This window comes from Scomber scombrus, chromosome 6 (assembly GCF_963691925.1).
Source record: "Scomber scombrus chromosome 6, fScoSco1.1, whole genome shotgun sequence".
Lineage (NCBI taxonomy): Eukaryota > Metazoa > Chordata > Actinopteri > Scombriformes > Scombridae > Scomber > Scomber scombrus.
In genome coordinates, this window is record NC_084975.1 from 7,212,310 (window position 1) to 7,234,670 (window position 22,361).

The 22,361-nt window shown below is 38.0% G+C and overlaps 2 protein-coding genes across 2 annotated transcripts; both read left to right on the top strand.

Annotated features, from left to right (window-relative positions):
• The first annotated feature begins 1,886 nt into the window (after positions 1-1,886).
• Positions 1,887-10,368, top strand: pdia3 (protein disulfide isomerase family A, member 3). Its single transcript, XM_062420418.1, has 13 exons — positions 1,887-2,234; positions 3,878-3,956; positions 4,082-4,199; positions 4,369-4,476; positions 4,737-4,866; positions 4,964-5,080; positions 6,328-6,453; positions 6,783-6,965; positions 7,330-7,438; positions 8,103-8,231; positions 8,599-8,678; positions 9,405-9,462; positions 9,681-10,368. The coding sequence occupies exons 1-13, from the start codon at positions 2,101-2,103 to the stop codon at positions 9,804-9,806; spliced, it is 1,497 nt and encodes a 498-aa protein (XP_062276402.1). The 5' UTR covers positions 1,887-2,100; the 3' UTR covers positions 9,807-10,368.
• A 2,023-nt stretch (positions 10,369-12,391) lies between these two features.
• Positions 12,392-17,927, top strand: LOC133982130 (apoptosis-enhancing nuclease-like). Its single transcript, XM_062421055.1, has 4 exons — positions 12,392-12,432; positions 14,216-14,887; positions 15,427-15,627; positions 16,959-17,927. Exons 2-4 carry the CDS (start codon positions 14,249-14,251, stop codon positions 17,157-17,159), a joined length of 1,041 nt encoding a protein of 346 aa, XP_062277039.1. The 5' UTR covers positions 12,392-12,432; positions 14,216-14,248; the 3' UTR covers positions 17,160-17,927.
• The last annotated feature ends 4,434 nt before the right edge of the window (positions 17,928-22,361 follow it).

A 22,361-nucleotide genomic window follows, 5' to 3' on the forward strand; every position in this document is an offset into this window, starting at 1 on the left:
TGCTCTACTCTAATGCTATATATGTGAGACTGTGTGTAAACTACCACCGGGACTCTGTCCTTTTTTGCAGTAACTTTACTTTTGTAAGTTATGTGATACTGTCTGAGTAATGTTTGACTATTGCATCAGTCATTTTGGTGTCTTATAAGTGCGTGTAGGATGCAGTTCAATACAGAATTGGTTTGTTTTCAAGTGTGTCTTAAAACAGTCAGGTGCCCATATCAACACTGCTGTTATCATCCCTCATCATGTTCATATTGGTTAATTTAAAAAAAATCCCCTTCAAATGTGCTTTCAATATAAATGGCCAAAATCCACAGTGTGCCCACACAGTCATTTAAAAGTAGACGTGAAGCTTATATGAGGTTTTAGCAGTCTGAGTTAGTCGTATCAAGTGGATATCTGCCACATTTACAGTATTTTTAGCGTCAGATTCCCTCTTTGAGTGTCCCTGATGAACTGTTGTGGAGGTATAGTAACAAAAAGAGGGACTTTGGGTCCAAAAATAAGAAAGATATCAACTTAATTCGTCTAGTTTGGACAACTGAAACTTCATATTAGCTACAAGTTAACTTTTAAATACATTTTTGCACAGAAGGAGGCTTGTGGACTTTGGCCACCCATCACTGACATATGTAACCTATTCCAACTTCTCACCTCTGGTGGGCGCTACAGAGCACTGTACACCAAAACTATCAGACACAGGAGCAGCTTCTTCCTCCTTGCTGTCAAACTTATGAACAGTTACCTCAGTCACTATGCAATAGCCCTGTAACACTACAAAACCTGCTGTACCTACAAATTATATGTATTTATTTTAGTTTATATTACAAAATGTGCAATAACAGATATACATGATATATATGTATGTTCATTAATGTACATTTGAGCTGATTTTATATACTGTGCATGTACTGTACTGTATGTATATAAAGAAGTGTATGACTTAATACCTTTAATATTCATTTTAACACTCCTTGTTCACACCATTTGTACCCTATTTACAGTACAGTTTTACCTGTGTATAGACAATTTATGTTGTTTTCCACTTTTTCTATAGGTATGCATGTATTTTTTTCAGCCATTTGCTTGTACATAATAGTGATATGTTTATGTTTCATTATCTTTGGTTGACTTATTGTCCATGTGTATCTTTCTGAAGATTGTTGTGTGTAAGCAAGCTGAACCGGAGTCAAATACCTTGTATGCATACTTGGCTTTTTAAAGCTACTTCTGATTACACTGTAAGTACATTAAGATTAGATCTTTTAAAAGTCAATATGAACAAGAGGAATGATCACAGCAAGAAATTTAAATGCTCATTTAATTTAGCAGGAGCGATTCTAGGATCAGACCTTTAGAGGGGCCAGAGAGGCGCCTTCAAATAAAATGTATTATTATTATTATTATTAATGAATCCTGAAGGAAAGACAATATTAATGACAGGACTATCCAAAGTACATTAGACCTGTTAAAATAAAACCATTTGAACCTGTAGCATATAAGTGTTTGTTCCATCTCTAACAGACAGGCTTGCAAAATAATTAAAGTTGTATAAAATAATTTTTTAGGGAAGAAAATACAATAATAATTCACTTATTTTTAGGGGTGCTTAGTCTGAAATCGCCACTGTATTTGAGCACCTGACTGTTTGTTTTAAATCAAACTTTAAAAAATCTTTTGAATCTATCCTTTAAAAAGCAGTGAAGTCAAAGAGCATCTGAGTGAGGAGTTTGATTTTTGTCAAACTGTGATTGGTCCAAAAAGATGAGCGCTGGTGTGTGCTCGGTTCTCATTGGCTTATCGACTTTGAGTGACGTGTCCGACGGACCAATGAGCGGCTGCCACACTGTGGTTAGGAGAGGTCCTGCTTGCTGCCTGCCTGCGTCTCTTTCTCTTTCTCTATCGGCTCGGCTGCATATTTTCTTGGCCCTGTCGTCCTCGGGGGTTGCACGGAAGAGACACACAGATAGAGGGATAGAGAGGTAGAGAGAGAGGAGGGTTGCTATTGTCTCAAGCTCTGCAAGTTTAAACCAACTTTTCAGTAGTTTAACCAAAACAAGAGGGATACTTTTATTCAACCCCAAGCTGCGGTGAGCCATGCTGAGGCTGATCTTTCTGGCGGCGCTCGCCGGCTTCTCTCAGGCCAGTGATGTGCTTGACTACACGGACGATGACTTCGATAGCAGGATTGGAGACCATGATATGGTTCTTGTGGAGTTTTTTGCACCATGGTGAGTCTTTTTGTGAATGTAGTATTTGAGTTATTTGGACGATAAAAAACGTCGCTAGCTTGAATTGGCTGCTGACCAAAACGTTAAGTTAGCATTACTTAGCTGCAGCGAAAGATTTATTGCTTTAAGAGCGGTTGCAGTTTGATAATAAACATAAAACGGTATAAACTTAACACTATTAGTCATATTTAGTGTGTTTTTAACACGCTGTTGTGTCGTTTTTTCACTGGAAACCACCTTTATGCACGAATGAGGTTAATATGAGGAAGTTGGGGGGCGTGTTCTTTTTCGTCGTTGTAACGCTCTGATTGGTCAGTCAAGTTTTGGTGTCCACCTCTGATTGGTCCGAGGGGAGGAGTGACGTAGTTTTTTAATGTGCCAAACTTGAATGGAAGTGAACCAGGATGCTGCTGTAAAACCTTTCATCCTGTTCTTAAACTTGTGTTTTAAGGACATATTTCTGCATTATTTTACATTATTTGGAGTAATATTTATCTTTATCAGCAGTCACACTTATTAAAAGTGTTGTTTGAGTGACTAGAAGATGACTCAAAGTTGAATTAATCACCTATACATTACAAGTCTTTAAATTTTACTGACTAAATTTCATATTTATAAAAGCAAACTTATCTTTTTTGTTTTTACAATTCAATCAAACGACTGCATTGGATATTAATGCCTGTTTAAAATATGTATTTTACTCCCCCTTACTTAGTTTATTTGTGTTTCTACTTTTATTTTACATTTCTTCTACAAACTTCAAGGTCAATATTTTGATATTTGCATTTTTATATGTCAGTAAAGGGGGAAAAAGTGAACACAGGAAGCTACAAGTCAGCTGTGTTGGTACTGAACTGTTTTTTTTTTTTTTTTTTAATCAAATCTTTTATAATCAAGTTTTTTGAGCAGGAAATAAGATGCTCCACTCCAATTGAAAATTGAATTTATAATATCTTATTCCAAAACTCCACTTATAGTTTTGTAAATTTGCAAAACACAAACAACTGTATTGCCTATAGATAGTTAAGATAAGATATTCCTTTATTAGTCCCACGATGGGGAACTTTACATTATTGCAGCAGCAAAGTGAATAACATAAATAAAGAGCATCAATAAAAAGAATAAAGAACAATAAATAATAAGTACGTACAAAAGCAATAAAAACAATAGTAGTAAAAAATATAGTAAAATAATAGTAATAGTAACATTATGTACATGAGTAATATTGGTGTTGGGAGATAATATAACTAAGTTGGATAATGTTATTGCACAGATTTAAAGTGAAATAAAAAATATATATGGAAATAGATAGATAGATAGATAGATAGATAGATAGATAGATAGATAACTTTATCAATCTCAATGGGAAATTAAAGCATTACAGCATTTGACATAAATCAAAACACCAAAGCAATGAGATATACAATTTAAAGGCAATATTATATACAAATAATTATAATCTGAGAAAAGTAAATCATTTCCCACTTAAGAGTTAAACTTACTCTGCAGTCAAAATGTATCTGAGGTATCATATTTCACTGTAGGAAGTCAATATTTCTCTTTGAGGACTTTTCTTTTTGATGAACTGAAACCTGAACACAAAGCTGAAGTGTAACCTGTGCTCCATATCATCTGCTCCATAGGTGTGGCCATTGTAAACGGTTAGCACCTGAGTACGAGGCAGCAGCTACACGTCTGAAAGGCATCGTCTCTCTGGCCAAGGTATTGCATAATCCAGTTCATTTAACTTTGTCCACGTAAGTGTAGTTTTCTGTACTGTGTCCTGTTGCACTCTGCACCTACTCAGATATGAACGTTTCTTGTTTTGTTAAATTCTTTCCTCTCAGGTTGACTGCACATCCAGCAGCAACACTTGCAGCAAATATGGCGTCAGTGGTTACCCGACCCTGAAGATCTTCAGGGACGGAGAAGAAGCTGGTCCCTATGATGGTCCCAGAACTGCAGGTTTGTGACTCTGATGGGATTTTTGTTTGTAACACATGTTAAAACAATACTACTCATGTCTTCATATTTAGATTAACATGTGATCATCTCTGTGTTTTATGCCTCTACTTCCTTCTCTCATTCTCTCTCTTTCTGTTGTTTTTCCTGCTTTCCTCTTTTCTCTCTGTAGATGGGATCGTCAGCTTCCTTAAGAAGCAGGCTGGCCCCGCTTCTGTAGAGCTCAAGGCCGACGCAGAGTTGGCGAAATACATCGGAGACCACGACGCAAGTGTTGTCGGTGAGTTACAGATTTTAAAAAAATGTTTCGGTCACTTCCTCCTCCAGCAGTGGAAGTAGCTGAAGTGCACGTTGTTAACCCTGAAATCTTTAATCATTATAAAAGTGCAGGAAGCTCCCTTGTAGCCACGTTGGCAGAATATCAACTGCATATCTTGTGATCTAGTTTTTTTTGGCAGGTAGATACATTGAAGTTTGGAAACAATGACACAGAGGTTACTGCATCCTGATCTGAGCATGATTCATCTTTTTTTCCCCCAGGATTCTTTGCTGACGACAAGAGCACAGCACAGGCAGAGTTCCTGAAGGCAGCCAGCGCCCTGAGGGACAACTACCGCTTCGCCCACACCAACTCTGAGGCTCTGCTCCAGAGTCATGGCATCGACGGAGAGTGAGTAGCTCTTTTTGTTACATAGCTGCGGTTAGTTCAGCAGATTCTTCTGAGTGCTTATTAAGTGACCTCTTCTTTTTTTGTTGTTGGTTCACAGGGGAGTCGTCCTGTTCCGCCCATCAAGACTCAACAACAAATTCGAGGACAGCTCCGTCAAATACAGCGAGGACAAATACGCCAGCAATAAAATCAAGAAGTTCATCCAGGACAACATGTAATTATTGTTTTTTCTCCACCCGTTCCCCGTCACTTCACGTTCAGTACTTCTTCCCCCCCCAAGCAGAGATGATGGCTCGTGATATTTAAACAGCACAATACAGCTGCATGAGTTGCTCTAGTTGGCAGAGGTAATATCTACTGTCCTGGTAACGGTACATATTTACAGGTCTGGCTCGGCGCCAATAGGACTTTGTGTAGGAGGTGACGTGTCTGCTCTGCCAACACATGCAGCTCTTTCTCAATTCTGGGAGTGTGGATAATGGTCATATTAACATTTTGGCTGTAATTGTTGTTATTTTGTACATGTCATTAACAAATAGTGTGCTTTGATGATCTGTTTGCATTATGTTTTGGAGGCTAATTTGATAACTGTCTCTATTATGTTGAATAGAAAGATCAAACTTACGTGATTTGCAGATCATGAAGAGACCGACTGATACTGTGCAGACTAGCTGGACTGGTAGCATTTCTCTCTTAATCCTGATCATTTTTAGTGGATCTGAATCATGTCAACTATCTTTTAAGTTGATCTGACTGCACCATGGCAGCCATAATATTAGTTTATTAGTTTTTATATTTAGTTTACCAAAGTTCTCAACAAAAATATTACTTTGGTCTTTTGGCTGTAAGTGTGAAGTTAAGATTAGCATGGGGTTTCCTTTGTGTCTTCTCCCACTCGTGCCCCACCCAATTTAAGTTCATCTCATTCTACATATAATTTATAAGTGTAAACTTGCAGTATTTTCTTTATATTTTCCCCAGATGATGATAGGTACAGTTACTTTTACATTTTGTTCATTTACAGGAACATTTCCTGACTATTTAGTTTTATTAACACCTTCAAGTTCTGATATAAAACTGAAACTGTAAAGATTCACAGTGTTTGTGCGCATGCCTCTGCATGTGGTTTACCAGCTTTCTCACCAACAGTCATGTGAGGAGAGTTTTCATTTCTGAAGTCTACATTTTTTATTTACTCGAACATCTCCCAGTTAGTTTATGCTTGGCTGCATCTTGTTTTGCTTTCATTTTACCTGTTTGTGTGTGTCATGTTCCAGTTTGTCTACATTATTCAACCAATCTTATTTTATGAAGATTGATCAGATATCAACCTATAAACAAACTAAAGGTTTTCACTTGTTGTTCTGCGGATTGTTTCACGCTGTAAATCACAGTTTTAGTGGGTTATCTAATGGGTTACTCTGTTAACTGACCCATTCTCGCTTCCTTTCCTCCCCTCAGCTTTGGAATGTGCCCCCATATGACAGACGACAACAAAGACCAGCTGAAGGGAAAAGATCTGCTGGTGGCTTATTACGATGTCGATTATGAAAAAAACCCCAAGGGCTCCAACTACTGGAGGAACAGGTGAGAGTCACTCAACTCACCCCCGGGTTGTTCTTTCCCTCAATATCACTCTGTCTCTCAGCTTCAGCTCAAACCTCAGATTGTAGCTGTGGTTTTTATAGACACAGGACTTGCTGCGTCAGGCTCTAACAAACATTATAGGAATGAAAGCAACATTTGTTTTTCACTTTCTGTTCCTCGATGCATCGCTGCAAATACTGGAGTGAGCTTTTTTATCTTCTGCTTCTCTCATAGTCCGCTTCACGTTGCATAAATGAACCTTTTCATACCTTTTTTATGTTATTTTTAGGATACATTTTTTAAATAAACTAAACTTAACATTTTTCCAGGGTGATGAAGGTTGCTAAGAGCTTCCTGGATCAGGGCAAGAAGCTGAACTTTGCCGTGGCCAACAAGAACGCTTTCGGCCACGATTTGTCCGAGTTCGGCCTGGACGGCAGCTCAGGAGAACTGCCCGTGGTCGCCATCCGCACCGCCAAGGGAGACAAATTCATCATGAGCGAGGAGTTCTCGTAAGTAGAAGTGGCTCGTTGATTTTAAAAGAGTTTATAGTTCTACATAAGTGCCACGGCGTAGGAAGTTACTGTTATGGGTTTAACTGTATGATAATGTATTTAGTAATTTTATTTAGTGTGAGGTGCAGCTTCAGTTTTGCTTCCAGAAAAATGTTAAATTTTGCATTATGTGACCCACAGCTGATGTGACAGGATGTAGATGTTGTTTTTAGATGCAGAGTTGCACAAATCTGTAGAAAAGATGAACTCAAGAGCATTAAAACGTAAACTAGTATAAAACTTGAGGATTTGATTGTATAATTTCTCTGCTGATAACTTAAATGTCTCTTACATGTTTTTTTTTTTTGTTTCTTAAAAACAGTCGCGATGGAAAAGCTCTGGAGCGTTTCCTGCAGGACTACTTTGATGGCAAGTTGAAGCGTTACCTCAAATCAGAGCCCATCCCCGAGAACAACGACGGACCCGTCAAGGTGAGATGAAACGTCCGGGGAAGATTCTTAATTTCTACTTTTTAATGTATGTTGTGTGATGTTTTAATATCCAGAGGAAATGTTTTTGGGTGTTGCTCCTACTTTTCCCACTTATGCGTCATGTTTACACTCACTTACGCTCCATAATTTTACAGACTGAAATATTTGTGCATGTTTATACAAATCCTTCATAATTTTTCAGTCGAGTCTAGTATTACTCAGTGTAAAATATATTTAGGAGGCAGACTGTTAAATGTGGATTTGTTAGGAGTTGTAAAAGCAACTAATTGAGGAACTTTGACCAAAGTCTTGTGCTGTATATTCTCATCTTTCTGATTATCCAGTGACTGGTTTAAATCATGCTAAAATGCTTAATGCTTGGTATGATTGTTAAATAAGTTCAGTAGAACTTAGTACTTCATTTTATTACTTAATGCTGATTTGTAAAGCTTTGGAGTTTTCTGTTAGTCGGGATCAGATGCAGCGTTTCTTTTACATCCCACACAAACTTTTCTGCAACAGAAGTGATTTCAAATTTAGTCAATTTTTAACACGACTGTTAAAAGTCTTACTGGTCTGTCTCCAGAAAAATATTCAAAGTTCAGCAGAAGCTACACATTAATCCACAGCGACTTGAACTTGTGATGTCTGTCTGTGTCGGCAGGTCGTGGTCGCCGAGAACTTCGACTCCATCGTCAACGACGACAGCAAAGACGCTCTGGTCGAGTTTTACGCTCCGTGGTGCGGACACTGCAAGAACCTGGAGCCCAAATTCAACGAGCTGGGAGAAAAGGTGAGGGGACGAACTCGTCCTGACATGTTTATATTTCAACATTTAGATGATATTAGAGGTTATATAAGTCTTTTTAATTACCTTAACTAAAGAAGCATAGTGTTAATTTAAAGCTTACAATAAGAGAGCAGGTTAAACAACTTTAATGTGATAGAGAGGAACAGTTTGAGGTAGGTTAAATAGTTATTAATTTGAACATTTGGTGTGTAAAAGAATATAAATAGTTAAACTGATTGAAACTACTTCATGCTAGCGCGCAGTCAGTCGTTTGGTTGATTATTGTGGAGCTTTCTTGCACTTCCTCGTGGAGGTGGACGTTTATATGTTGGCAAATGGCTCACACTTTCTTCTTCTTTGCTCTCTAAAGCTCGCCGGCGATCCCAACATCGTCATCGCCAAGATGGACGCCACAGCCAACGACGTTCCATCTCCATATGAAGTCAGCGGGTGAGTCGTGACTAACTAATAACGTGTGATTCCTCCGGGCCCCGAGGTTATGTTTAGAAGAATTTATTACTTAGATAGATACATATTTTTAATTAAAATATTGCACCAAATACCATCCGAGCGCTTCAGTGGAGATTTGCTTTGATGCAGAGCGGATTTTTAATGGTTTCACTGGATTTATTCACTGAACTGCAGCAACACATCTGCTCTTAAACCAGCCATAAAAAGCTCATGACGCTCCGCTCTTCATTTCTCTGCACTGGCTTCCTGCTGCTCGCATTAAGTTCAAGTCACAGGACACTGATAATAGATTTAATTAACCCTCACACACTCTTCATATTTAGACCATTCACAGTATCCCTGCATAATTAGTGTCTCATTACCAAATTTCTGCACAACAAAAATCATGAATGCGTCATCGGTCACAGATAAACAGCCAGATTAATCCTTAATGAAGCTTTCAGAGAGTTCATTCTACAGTTTTTACACTAAAAACATGTGAAGAATGTAACAGTATTTTTGGAGTAAATTTGGATTAAACACTCTGCACACATGTTTTTAAGAAGTTGAAATATTTCCATTGTTGTTTATTCTGGATCACATTAGGAGAGGTCAACAAATATCAGGCTAACAGTAGAAGATATTGAGGGTGTTTCAGAGCTGTAAGGATTAAAAGGAAATATTGATTTTTTTATTAATGTTAACCTTTTATTTTTACTTTTCCAGTTTCCCTACAATCTTCTTCGTTCCAGCCGGACGTAAGATGAACCCAAAGAAATACGAGGTGAGTATCGGCTCGAGCGACAAGTAAAACAAAGTTGATTTTTATGTTTGGACCCTCCTGAATCTCATCCCTCTCTCTCTCTCTCTCTCTCTCTCTCTCTCTCTCTCTCTCTCTCTCTCTCTCTCTCTCTCTCTCTCTCTCTCTCTCTCTCTCTCTCTCTCTCTCTCTCTCCTTCTCTCTCTCTCCTTCTCTCTCTCTCTATCTCTCTGCCGTTCCAGGGAGGTCGCGAGGTGAGCGACTTCATCTCCTACCTGAAGAGGGAGGCGACCAACCCCTTGGTGGTGCAGGAGGAGTCCAAGAAAAAGAAGAAGAAGAACGACAGGCCAATGAACCCAGAGCTATAAATGCTCCAAATTTGGAACTCAACTTCCCCCCCCTGCCCCACCCCAGCCTGCAACAGGAGGAGGATTTGGGGGGCGGTGGGGGGAGGGGATCCATGCAGAGAAAGAACTAAATTATATTCCACTCTCTTAGTGAACTACCGAATGCTCTGAAGCCAAGTCGAAAAAGACGCGGCCCTCCCTTTTTAGGTCCTCCGCCGCTCTGGGATTACTGTGGAAAGGAGGAGGAGGAGAGGTGGTGGCCAGGGCCTGCCCGATGTTTAAAAACAAAAACAAATTTTTAGGGAAGGGGGGGGGGCAAGCTTTTTGACAATTGAGATTTTTATTTCCCCTGGTCTGTCTACTACACCTCAGGCTGATGCACTTTGGTTTTGACACCAGTTTCCAGTCGTCATCATCTGTCGCTTTTTTGGTTTTGTTGTCATCGCGTCACAGGGGGGTTAATGGTATATGGTGAATTCCTCTTTTTTTTTTTCTTTCCTTTTTTTTTGTCGTTTTTGTAACACGTCTTTGTTTTTGTACATTTGGAAGGATTGTGAAATAAAAAGGCCCACAAAACCAATAACTGTATGATCTCATTCACTAACTCTTGCTAGCCTCAGTTTAAAACTCCTTATTTACATGCAATTTCTACACTGCATTTAAGATAAGATGTATCTTTATTGATCCCCCCTTGGGAGAAATTGAAATTGACACAGCAGTACAGTGAAAAAAATTGCAACAATAAATAGGACAAGAATAGGATAAAATACTATATACAGTAAACTGAATCATTGTATAAATACATCTGCAATAGTTCTTAAATTTAGTGTTGATAGACATGTATGAGGAAGCAGCTAACAATGTTTTCTTTATTGATTAGTCTGTTTTTGAGTCACTGATAATTACTTTAATTTATAAAATGTCAGATAATAATGAACAAAAACTAAAGAGAAGATAATCAGATATAAAACAGGGACAAAGGAGAAAATGTGTATATTTTAGAGGCTTCAATTTGCAGCCATTTGAAATCCGGTGCAGGTAATCCAAAATTCATGACCACTAATTTTCTGTTAATTGACTAATCAATTAAATGTTTAACATGCATCATATAAAGATAGATATAGATCTTGTCACTTTTAAGACATAAATACATTTGGACAATAAGAACAGTACAAAGTTGCTGCTTTTGGTGCTTGAGAGGTTACTGCTCTCCACAGTCTCTTTAGATCTTATTGGGGGGGGGGGGGGGGGGGGTGTCAAGGTGACAGCTTTGGGGAAGAAGCTGTTTTTTTTAGTTTATTTGTTGTGCATCTTATTGTTCTGTATCTCCTTTGGTGGGTAGAGTCTTCTATGAGACAGCAGGTTTTCTTGCTCAGTCGACCAGTGTATATGTCCTAAAATGGGTCATTTGGATGTTTGACATTTACTGTCACTTTTAAATTCCTTTTTCTACATCAGTGGTCACCAACTCTGCTCCTGGAGAGCTCCTGCCCTGCATGTTTTAGGTATATCCCCAACACACCTAACTCGTTATTAAACTTGAAGAGCTTCAGCTGCTTGATGAAGAGTTAATTATTAGAATCAGGTGTGTTAGAGTGAGGAGATGAACCTAAAATATGCAGGGTAGGAGATCTCCAGGAGCAGGGCTGGTGATCACTGTTATAGAAGCTTTAACCTGCAGCCATTTGAAATCAGCTGCAGCAGGTAATCCATAATTGGTGACAGAAAATTTACTGTCAATTGACTAATCAATTTAATTGTTTTAACGAGGTCATATAAACTGGGTCATGTGGATGTTTGACATTTACTGTCACTATTTAACCCTTACATACTGTACTTAATTGGGCATTTCAGAGTATCCCCTCATAATTAGTCTCTATACATAATTTTGGACTTGAATATCTCATCGGTCATTAATAAATTGGTGATTGATCCTTAATGAAGCTTTCAGAGAGCAGAAATAGTGTTTTCTTTAGTTTATATGCTTTTTGTTGATGGAGAACAAATATTTACAATCACTTTTTGAATTGTGTTTTTTTTTTTGATAGATAAGAGTCAAACACAAAAACATTTTTATAAAGTTGAAATAACATAATATATATTGAATGTACTACTTTAAGTCAATTTTCAATTTGAGTTGAACATCTGATTTCCTGTTCAAACTTTTTTTTCCTCCTTTACTGACATATAGAATACAAAATATCACAATATTGATCTTTCAGTTTGTAGAAAAAAATGTATAGTAAAATTTAAAAAAAAAAACTAAACTGAGTTAAGGGGAGTTACATAAAGATTTTAAACAGGTAATAATATTTTATACAGCCTTTGGATTATAGGAAAATTAACCTGTATGTGAAAACCAAGAAATACAAATTTGGTTTTATTAGTATGAGATTAAGCCAGTAAAATTAAAAGATTTGTAATGTATAGCTGATAATTCAATTTATTAAAAACGATCTAATCATTAAGTTAAACTGTAGTGACACAGTGGCGCAGTCACTCTCCAGGCCCGCAGGGGGCGCCTCTGCTGGTATTTAAAAGTTCAACACTTCCTCCTCAGAGTTCAGAATCAGCCAATCAGAGAAGAGCTGTAAAAAACACGTCCAGGCGAGTCCCAAAGAGTCCACGTGGTGCTTCAGACCAGCAGGTAATGTCCCCAAAGACTCAATATTTTCCTATTTCTGTTGTGTTTTTCTGATTTTTGACACTATTCATAGACAAGTTAGACTCTTAGCTTTTATGTGACGTGATGTTTTATTTAATGGAGGATGTTTAGTGTCTTTAGCGAGGTTTTATTCTGCTAGTATCGTTTTACCCAAAACACCATGCTACAAAACCTTCAATGGAAATATTGTGCATTTATAATTAATGTGGTTATTGACTGAGTTTAACACAATATACAACGTGATTACCCACCTTTACTGAATTATTATGTGCCATTATTAAATTCGGCATACATTTAAAACCTGTAAAACAAGTATTTAGTAGAATAATTGTATGTTTTTATAATGATTTTTCGTACATCTCTGATGGCTGATGCTCACGTTGGCCTTTTCTAAATACGGCACGTGTAGTTTAGCCAAATGTTGATGAGCTATTAGCTGGTTGTACACACAGTTACACTTTTAAATTGACTACTAGAGTCTAATAATAATAATGACAAATAATCATTAGTAAGGTTTTGTGAGAAGTTAAATATCTAGCGACTATTAAAGGAACATTAAATTGACAGTATTTTGAATGGAGTCTGGTGGCTTTTGTGTTTATTTTTCCAGCACAAAAAAAGTCTAATTCCCATCTGGTGTTTCCCAGACTTTCATAATTGACTTTTAATGTGTATGAGTTATAAGTTGACTGTTATGTGAATGAGACCAAGAAGAGACTCTTAACACAGTAACAGGAGGGTCGGTGTGTTGAAATGTGTTGCTGTCAATCACCTGGTGGTAAACTCAGAAAATATTTCTGCCTCTCCTGTCTAATCTTATCGGCTGTTATATAATAGAAATATGATATATTGTTGTATTTCTTTACATTGTACATAATGTCTTAGTCATTGGGTTTTATTTAACTCGTGTTCTCATAATAAGGCTGCGCAATATATCTAAAATATTATATTAGATATGAGACCAGATATCATAATACTGTGATATGGCATAAGCTTTTCTTTGTTTTAAAAGCAACATTGCAGTAAAAATTATGTAATTTTTTCTGAATTTAACAGACTGTTGTAGCTGTTCTGTAATCTGCCTTTAAACTACTTAATCATTATATCCACATTACTGATGATTATTGATCAAAATCTCATTGTTTAAATAATTTGTAAAAAACACAAATAGTCATTCCTACATTGTGGCAATATTGATATCAAGCTATTTAGTCAAAATATTGTGATTTTTGTTTTTTTCCATATTAACCAGCCATATCTCATAAATTGAGTTTTTTTATTACTCTCACATTACACACACATATAGGGATGTTTGGTATCAAATCGTGTAACCAGTAGGAAGCTTGTTTTTAGTGGCTAAACTAAATAAAACTACTGGTGAAGGCAGGAGCACTGTACTTTATTCAGTGTCCTCTGAAAAGACAGATAATCATGGTAATGTAAATTGTTGGTAGTATTAAATTAAAGAGTACAGTCTAGACCTGCTCTATGTGAAAAGCGCCTAGAGATAACTTTCGTTGTTTGGCACTAGATAAATAAAGATTGATAGCTTGATACAGATTCACCACAGTGTACATAGTAAAATGTTATACTGACAAATCTCTACACATACAGTGAGATAATAACTGGTTTTGTGGTGACTAAAGGTACAATACTATCTTATTTCAGAGTGAATGTTTAAGATTTAGAAAAATAAATCTTAAAGTAGGGATCATTTACTGAATTTATTTCCTAATATTAATTGTTGTGTTTTATTTCCTTTTAGAAATGACTACTAGGCAAGTTTCGTTCGATTCTGATGGCTGAGGCGTCAAGAAGGAATAAAGTCTCTTCGTGGGGGCTTCTCAGCAATTGCCGATATTTGTGCAAAAAAAGGATGATGATGCGTGCCATAGAAAGCGCGAGAGCAAAGAAGAAACATCAGCAGAGGATCATGATCGCTGACAATAAGCGGAAAAGAACTGACAGCCACAACGAACCGCTGGATACAAATAAACTGATCAAAAAGACGAAATCGGGTCGTACGGAGCAGGAAAACACCTTGAACTCTGAAAATAAGAGCGCTGACGTGTCTAAACCTGGACTTTTAGTGTCTAAAGCGGACCAGCACAGTCTGGTCAGCGCCCTCACAGACCACTGGGAGGTGGACAGCGGTTTCTGCTCTGAGACCAGTCCTCCGGCCAGCGGCAGAAGTTCTCCGTGCCTCAGCTCGTGCCGGACCATGGTGGTGGCGTTGGACTGTGAGATGGTGGGGACGGGTCCCGGCGGGCGCTGCAGCGAGCTGGCCCGCTGCAGCATCCTAGATTACCATGGCAACGTCCTGTACGATAAGTACATTCGGCCGAGTCAGGTCGTCACAGACTTCAGGACTCGCTGGAGCGGCATCAGGAGGCATCACCTGCGCAACGCCACACCCTTCGCTCAAGCCAGAGAGGAGGTGAGGCCTACTTCACTTCTTTGTCTGCTGTTGTATTTTCCATCTTCTCATTTTAAAACATTTTTGTCACACCATGTAGAAATAATATAGTTGGTATAAAGTGTGTTTAATCACGTAAATTGTAATCAAACTTTAAAAAGAAACGTAAAATGAAGATCCATGTCATGTATTTATTCATGCATGACCTTTTATCTTGAGCTGTTGTGGACCAGATTTTTCTTATTTTCAAATCGATTAATCTTAATTTTGATTAAAATTTTTGATTAAGTTGTTTGGTACATAAAATGTCAGAAAATGTTTTCCAAAGCCCAAGATGACAACGTCAAATGTCTCATTTGTCCACAATCCAAAGATATTCAGTTTGCTCTGTATCTACATAGAAAAGATACAATTCAGTAGTTGAAAAAAACAAACAGGTTTAAATTCAGTCAAACAACTCAACATCCTGCCTGCTCTGACCCTAAATCAAATCCCTCAAACTTCCAGCTCAAGTTTTATCTTCATTCTGATCTGCATCTCTTGCTTTATCTGTCCTGCAGGTCCTCAGTATACTGGAGGGCAAAGTGGTCGTGGGACACTCGGTCTACAACGACTTTGACGCGTTGGACATGCTCCATCCAGTCCACCTGGTCAGGGACACCTGCACGACGCGTTTCCTCAGTCGGCTGGCCGGATTCCCCGGAGAACGCGGCCCCTCCCTCAAGATCCTCGCCAACAAGCTGCTGAACAGGAAGATACAGGTGACTTCTTCAGCCTTTTACACACTGAATGAAAATGTTTGGGCTTGTTTTTTGTTGTAGGCAGCTGTCCATTTAAATTTGCTTATTTCACATATTTGCTGGTCAGATTTTGATGGTTTATTTATCGACTTACCAGTAACGGACCAAACTGAATATTGGCAGTGGATCAAGGAACTTAACAAACAGACATTTTGTAACATAAACACACGTAAAGAATTTAGTGTCTCTTAGAATAAAACAGAAGCGTGACTTAAACCATTTAAAATATTTTCCTGCAAAAAAAACATCAGTAGATAAAAGTCATAAACTGTTTGCACTGATCGCTACTTCTGTTGAAAGTAGCATTAAGGTCAAGATTACTAATTAGACATATTATCGAGTAAAGCAGGATACAGGCAGGGCGTAACGTTGGGAGGAAATTCATTTGAATGTTGAAAAGTGGACGTTTCATCATTAATCTAATCTGATTGATTGATGGGTGGATGTTATGATATTGTATTGGTTCAAATTGTTTGGTTCAAGCCTACATGAGTACACAAGTCATATTTTGTTTTATAGAAAAAAACATGATTAGATTTCCATTTACAAATACACAAAAAAATGTTTTTGTAGTTTTTGGACCAATATTAAGTAGGTGCACAATATGACAGTGAATGTGATCTAAAAGGGTTCAAGAGGTTTTTTTCATTCCTTCTTGACTTTAAGTGTATCCACTGCCTGTGTGGGTTTGAGAAAACAAATTAAATTGGTAACATTACTAATAGACTAACTGATACAAAGTCATGGCCAATTGTATTGATTGACATCATAGTAACAGATATATCAGCATATATCTTGGGTGTGTGCTGTAATGTAAAAAAACATGTTCACCATTGTTTGTCCACCAGAGAGCAGTGATATGTTTATATTTTAAACTGTGACTGTCCTGCTCAGTACATGTTAGTAAATAGTAAAGCAGTTAGTACATAACTAAATATGTCCCTACCAAAAAATCTGTCTTCTTGTTACACCGGCTGATTGTTTGTTTGTTTTAACATCTATATTAAAGGTTGGAGTGTTGTCTGCCTGTGATTTTTGCTTTTTAATGGTTCATCATCCTTCTACACATGTTGGACTGATTGTTTTATTCATGTTTACTCTCATATTGCAATATTGATGTCCAGCGTTGGTCGGGCTGCAGTGGGAACAAAACTGAAGAAAATCTGAAGACATAGTTACAAAAATTCATAATTACAGGCATATCTGGGTTTTTGTGGTCCATGTTGGGTATCTGAAGGCAGTTTGAGTCGTTGTGAAACACACTAACCCCGTCTGTTTCTCTCTCCGCTCAGGTCGGGAAGCAAGGTCACTGCTCGGTGGAGGACGCTCGCGCCGCCCTCGACCTCTACAAGCTGGTGGAGGGTGAGTGGGAGCAGGAGCTGCAGAACAGGCTGAGAGACGACGACACGCCACGCGAGCCGAGCTTCGCCGCCTCCAACCACTACATGCAGGACGAGTACTGGCCCAATGATGTCATAGCTGACGGCCAATGAAAAGAGGGGATTAATAAGGTGTGAAATACCTCAACATGGTGATGTCCTCAGAAAGGTTTTGATAACAAATAATGTGAGTTAAACACATTTTGACAGTGAATCAACTTATCAAGGATATAAAAGTGTTGTAAGAAATAAATGCTAATGTATTTTGGGGTGTGTGATAACATTTATCTGCATTATCTCATATGAGAAAATGTTCTGTATCACCTTAGGGAAAATAACTTAATAATTAAAACACTTAACTTATTGAGTTTTAAACATGTTAAACATGGAGTTCTTAGCAGCATATTTTTTGCTGTGAAAACATATTTACTTTTCAGAGGTCAGTTGTTACAGACTTGATTATTATACTAAAGTATGAAATGTTCTCTTAAGGTTGGGGGTTATTAACTTAAAGTATAATGTGTTTGGAGTATCTGCTCTTTACTTGAAAGGTGAAATTTAACTGATACCAGGTTAGGATGTGAGGCTGATTTTGGGCCACAGATGCAGCTATTTTATGAAAGTGAAACTTTTGTTTTATTTTTAATTTCTGTACTCAAACATAAAACAAAATGCACAATTATCTGCAGTGAACAACTCAAAATTGCTCAAGTAGCTTTCAACATGCAGCTGTTTTAAATAACCTGTTAAAACTATTGCAGTGACGTCCATGTACATGCAGCCATAGATGTCTGTGTTGGTGTATTTAATAACTGTATCAGTGGTAGTTGATTACCTCTCATTGTAAGCTGCTCTTAAATGTCCTAATAAACCGGCATCATGTTAAAATAAAACCATTGGCAGTGTGATTTTTATTTTTATTTTTTTAATGGGTGAATGTGACAAATAGTATGAAGACCATGAAACCTGCCTAATATTAGCGATGGGATCCTTCCGAAGTCTGAAAATGTATCATCAATTTTAAATTAATCCTATTTTGCACAAGAGTTTTTTTTTCTGTTTTATCTGAACTATCACTGCTTTGAAGTAGGCGGGACCATTTTGGCAAAAGTTGATGTCACACTACCTCCCTGTCTCCCTGCACCAATCAGGAATAAACAACATTTTAATTAAAATGATGGCGAGGCTGTGCGGTTGTTGACTTATGCTTTACTTATGCTGCAGCATTGTCAATTAAATCTGATTCAACCACACTCAAACAGTCCCGATGAAACAGATCAGATGGGTTATGAGTGTCAAACTCAAAACTCGTTCTAAATGTTACACTCCCCCTGATTGTTGCACATTTAGTATTTCAAATGATAGAAATACTTCAGGAACATTCACAAAAAAGACATTATATACAGAAGATATACTTGAAATCAAATAAACACTGATTAATTTCCTTATTACATTTATTAAGCTGATTTTCTTAAATGCTGACACATTTTTAATCAGTGGAAAAGTGTGAAAGTATTTACAGGATTGTGTATTGAGAAACTCCACCAGGTAATTTTAATATTACAGAAAACCCCAAAAATATTTTTGTTCTACTTGGACACAAATCGAGGTCTGATAACCTTGGCTGGGTACTCTGGGAGAGGGTGTCTGATTTGAGACCTGAAACTACATCGTGTTTTTCTTTTCTCAAACAGGAAGCTGTTTATTTAAGGTTGTTAAAAAGTACTATTTTAATCATATATCATGTATATTTGTGTGTTTCAGCTTAAGGGTCATACTAGTTGCAGTCGAATAATTCCCAACAACTATGGCGTCACTGTCGTCCTACTTGATCCACGGCCAGATCAGCATTAACAGAACAGCAGCAGCATTAATGGATGAAGTAAAGGCTCTGTTAGTGTTGGGAAACGTTTCTGGATCATCGGTCACAAACACTGGATCAGGATGTGAAATCATCTAATGGTCGTTAAAGACTACGAAATCCACCGCAGTAAAGATGGGCTGACCAAATATTCTCAGTTTAACGCTACAGCGAGATGATATTTAGCACCATTAAGTGACTGAAACCCATGCTGCCCAGTGTTAGGACTTCCCCTTCCCTTCACTAATCATGCAGTACAGGGAGCTGCAGGTGGAGCTGTACATTTTTCTACGCTCTGAGGCTCTTTAATGGCTTTGTCCCTGTGCCTCCGCCTCTTTCTTTCTCGCTCTGTAAAGCCTGAACTTGGCCCTACAGCTCAGGTTATAGAGAGAACAGAGCGTAGCATTGTTTGGCCAATCCATCTAATTTTGCTCACCAAATCGCTTTATTACGCAGATCAGGCCTGATTTAGCAGATTACTGGTCGGCTGCCTGCGCCTTCATCGTTGCATCAGGAGGAAAACGTGTGTTGGTGACGTTAATGATTCCCAGGTCAGAGATGGGAAAATGGCTAACTTCCAAATAACTGACTGCCTGCCACATAACTGCAATGTCTTTGGTTTTATCTCAGCCAGGGACACTTGTTGCATACCATAACAATCTCTTTCCCCTTGTCTTCTGTCTGCCTCTTCACTATAAAACTGACAAAAATGTCACAAAAAGAAAAGGAACAAATTATGAAAATATGGTTTTACAATCAGCACTTTCAGGATGACACTTTTGGATTTATCCACATCATGAGTTTTGGAAATTAGAAACAGCAGTGCTGCATGTGTGCAAGGGTTTTTTAATAATACAATTAATTAGTGCATGATTTGTATGTGTTGTGAAATGTGAATGGGCCCCACAAGTCTTATTGACACCCCTGCTGTGGGCTTGTATCACAATCTTTTACAAAAGATGTATAAAGGAAAAGATTATACACATTTTCTCAGCATATTGAAAAGTGTTATTATTGGAAAATCATGAAAATTAGATTACAGTACCCTGCTGTATTTACTACCTAGTGGCTCTTTGTTGATTTGTTTGCATGCACATGTCTCTGTTGCTCAACTGAGATTAATCTAGAGATTTTTTACTCAACCTCACTCAGTTGATTAGACACACAGACCGAGTCCACGGCTCCTATGTGATGAATAAACGTTTACTCTCCGCACACAGTCATTTTGCGGCCATCAAGGTGACAGCCACATGCACGGTGCCGTTATGCTTGCTGTGCTGACATGTAATGTGTGTGTGAGAACTAATCTGATCACAGGGAATTGTGGATATTTTAGGGTCCGGGTTCACTGATATAAATGAACCTAAGTCTAAATCCAAATACTTAGGGTGGAGGCGGTGCTTGTGTGAAGCTAATACATGTTTATGAAAACAGGAAGTGTTGAGTATATGTTAAAGCTTTCCTCCTCAGGTAAACAGATAGATTTATACTTTTTTAAAGATCTTATAGTATTTGTTGCATGTGGTGGAAGCTCAAGAGCTTAAAAGAAACTACTATTAAGAAACTGCTAGGCTATTTGAGGTTGTTTTATTTTCCAAAAATGAGAAAACTTTGATGCTGAATCTTCCTCCTCCAAACTTAAATATGCAGAATGTAACTAGATCAAGGGTTCATGCAACGTTTATTATATTGTCTGTTGTTAAATTAATGAGGTATGTTTAAGTCTGTTTGTTGAGATATTAGTCACATATAACACTTGATTACACCCTTTAAAAGATGTATATTTGATATTAGTGATATCTTTGAATGTTAAAGCAAGTTAAAGGACAAGTTCATGGATTTGTAAGTCTTAAAACAACAGTCAGACGCCCAAACTAACACTGAAACAGATTTTTCTTGCTGTAATCATTCCTCCTGTTCATACTGATCATCAGAAGATCCCTTCATAATGTACTTACAATGTAAGTGATGGGGGACAAAATCCACACTCCTCGTTTTGAGCAAAAATATATTTAAAGGTTTATCTGAAGATGAGTAGTGTCAATAAGTTTGCCACAGTTACAACTTCCCCTTTTGTCTAAACAAGGTGTTTTCCTGTTCAGCTTCCATGAAAACGGGGAATTTAACACATATATTACCTTGTGATGCAGCTGGATTCACAAGATCACTAGATCACATGAGAGTCCATCATGCTTCAAGTTATACGCCTGTGGCTTCCTCGGCATCCTAGACCTACTGGCAGCTTTGGGCTTGGTTTAGCTGTGACGACAAAGAGAAGAGATAGATGGTGATTGACAGATGATTCATCCAATTCAAAGTATTACAAACAGTTTCTAAGGATAACTTCTCATTCTGTCTAACAAACCATCTTACCTCATTTTAGCTTCAAATAAACTTTAATACATTTTTGCACAGAAGGAAGACTGGATTTTGTCTCCCATCATTTAATAGTACTCATGAGGTCATTGTGCATTCGGGCTGCTTTAAGACATACTTGTAAAATTCTGAACCTGTCATTTAAAGACTATTTAAATCAAGTTATTCCTATTGCCAGAGATAATAAATACACTACAGTACTCCCTTTTATATAATATAAGTGCTGATTCAGTTGTTAACATGACAATATCAGAACCACACTGAACACTTTTCCACCATTATGCCTCTAAACATGTGAAACAGACTGAATAAAGCTCGACCTCTCCTCTCACCCAACCCGAGTGTTTTCACGTTGCAGTAATGAAAACCGGGAATCAGCGATCACAATGGTCACTTTTCACTCCATCCAAGTCTCCGAGGAATGCCACCAAATCCCCGTCCCCTCCAATCCTGCCTGTTCCTCTGTTAAACCACCTCTTACCTAGAAGTGTGTATACGTTACAACATTACATCATCCGAAATGTGTCCTGACCCTGCCTCTGTCATGTGAGCACCTTCACCATTGGCCAAACACCTTTCGCCGTCCCCTCCGCCCCCCTTCTTCCCACCCTCCACCCTCTGCCACTTTTATGCTGATTGAAAAGAAAAAGAAATCTATTGGGTGTAATCTGTCGTGACGTCACTAATCCCAGAGCTACAAATTATAGGTCCCCTCCACTGTGCTCCACACAGACCCCTGCAACTCCCCACCAGCGACTTCACATCTGCCCCAGGTAAGGCTCGGCCTCCTCTGCTGAGGGGCTGCCTTTTTTTCTGCCTCGGATGTTGCACGACTCTTAAACTCTGCAGCTCCTCTGGGTCCTACTGTTGTCCTTCATGCTACTGATGAAGATGATTTTAACCAGGGACAATGATGCTATGTTATACAGTGGCATTACATTTTTTTTTTTAATGGATATTAAGCTGCTTTTGACTCCCAAACTTAATTTCTCTTCCTTGTATCTTGATGTATTTGAGTGCTAAATCTAATTATAAGACTCATTGGTCACTCTCACTCAGTAGGTGCATTATAGGACTAA

Bases quoted from the DNA above. Each gene is read 5' to 3' on its own strand.
- pdia3 (XM_062420418.1), top strand. From the start codon at position 2,101: ATGCTGAGGCTGATCTTTCTGGCGGCGCTCGCCGGCTTCTCTCAGGCC. The intron at 4,867-4,963 runs GTGAGTAGCTCT...GTTGGTTCACAG, and splicing joins AGTCATGGCATCGACGGAGA to GGGAGTCGTCCTGTTCCGCC. The intron at 6,454-6,782 runs GTGAGAGTCACT...ACATTTTTCCAG, and splicing joins TCCAACTACTGGAGGAACAG to GGTGATGAAGGTTGCTAAGA.
- LOC133982130 (XM_062421055.1), top strand. From the start codon at position 14,249: ATGGCTGAGGCGTCAAGAAGGAATAAAGTCTCTTCGTGGGGGCTTCTC. The intron at 14,888-15,426 runs GTGAGGCCTACT...TCTGTCCTGCAG, and splicing joins TCGCTCAAGCCAGAGAGGAG to GTCCTCAGTATACTGGAGGG. The intron at 15,628-16,958 runs GTGACTTCTTCA...CTCTCCGCTCAG, and splicing joins TGCTGAACAGGAAGATACAG to GTCGGGAAGCAAGGTCACTG.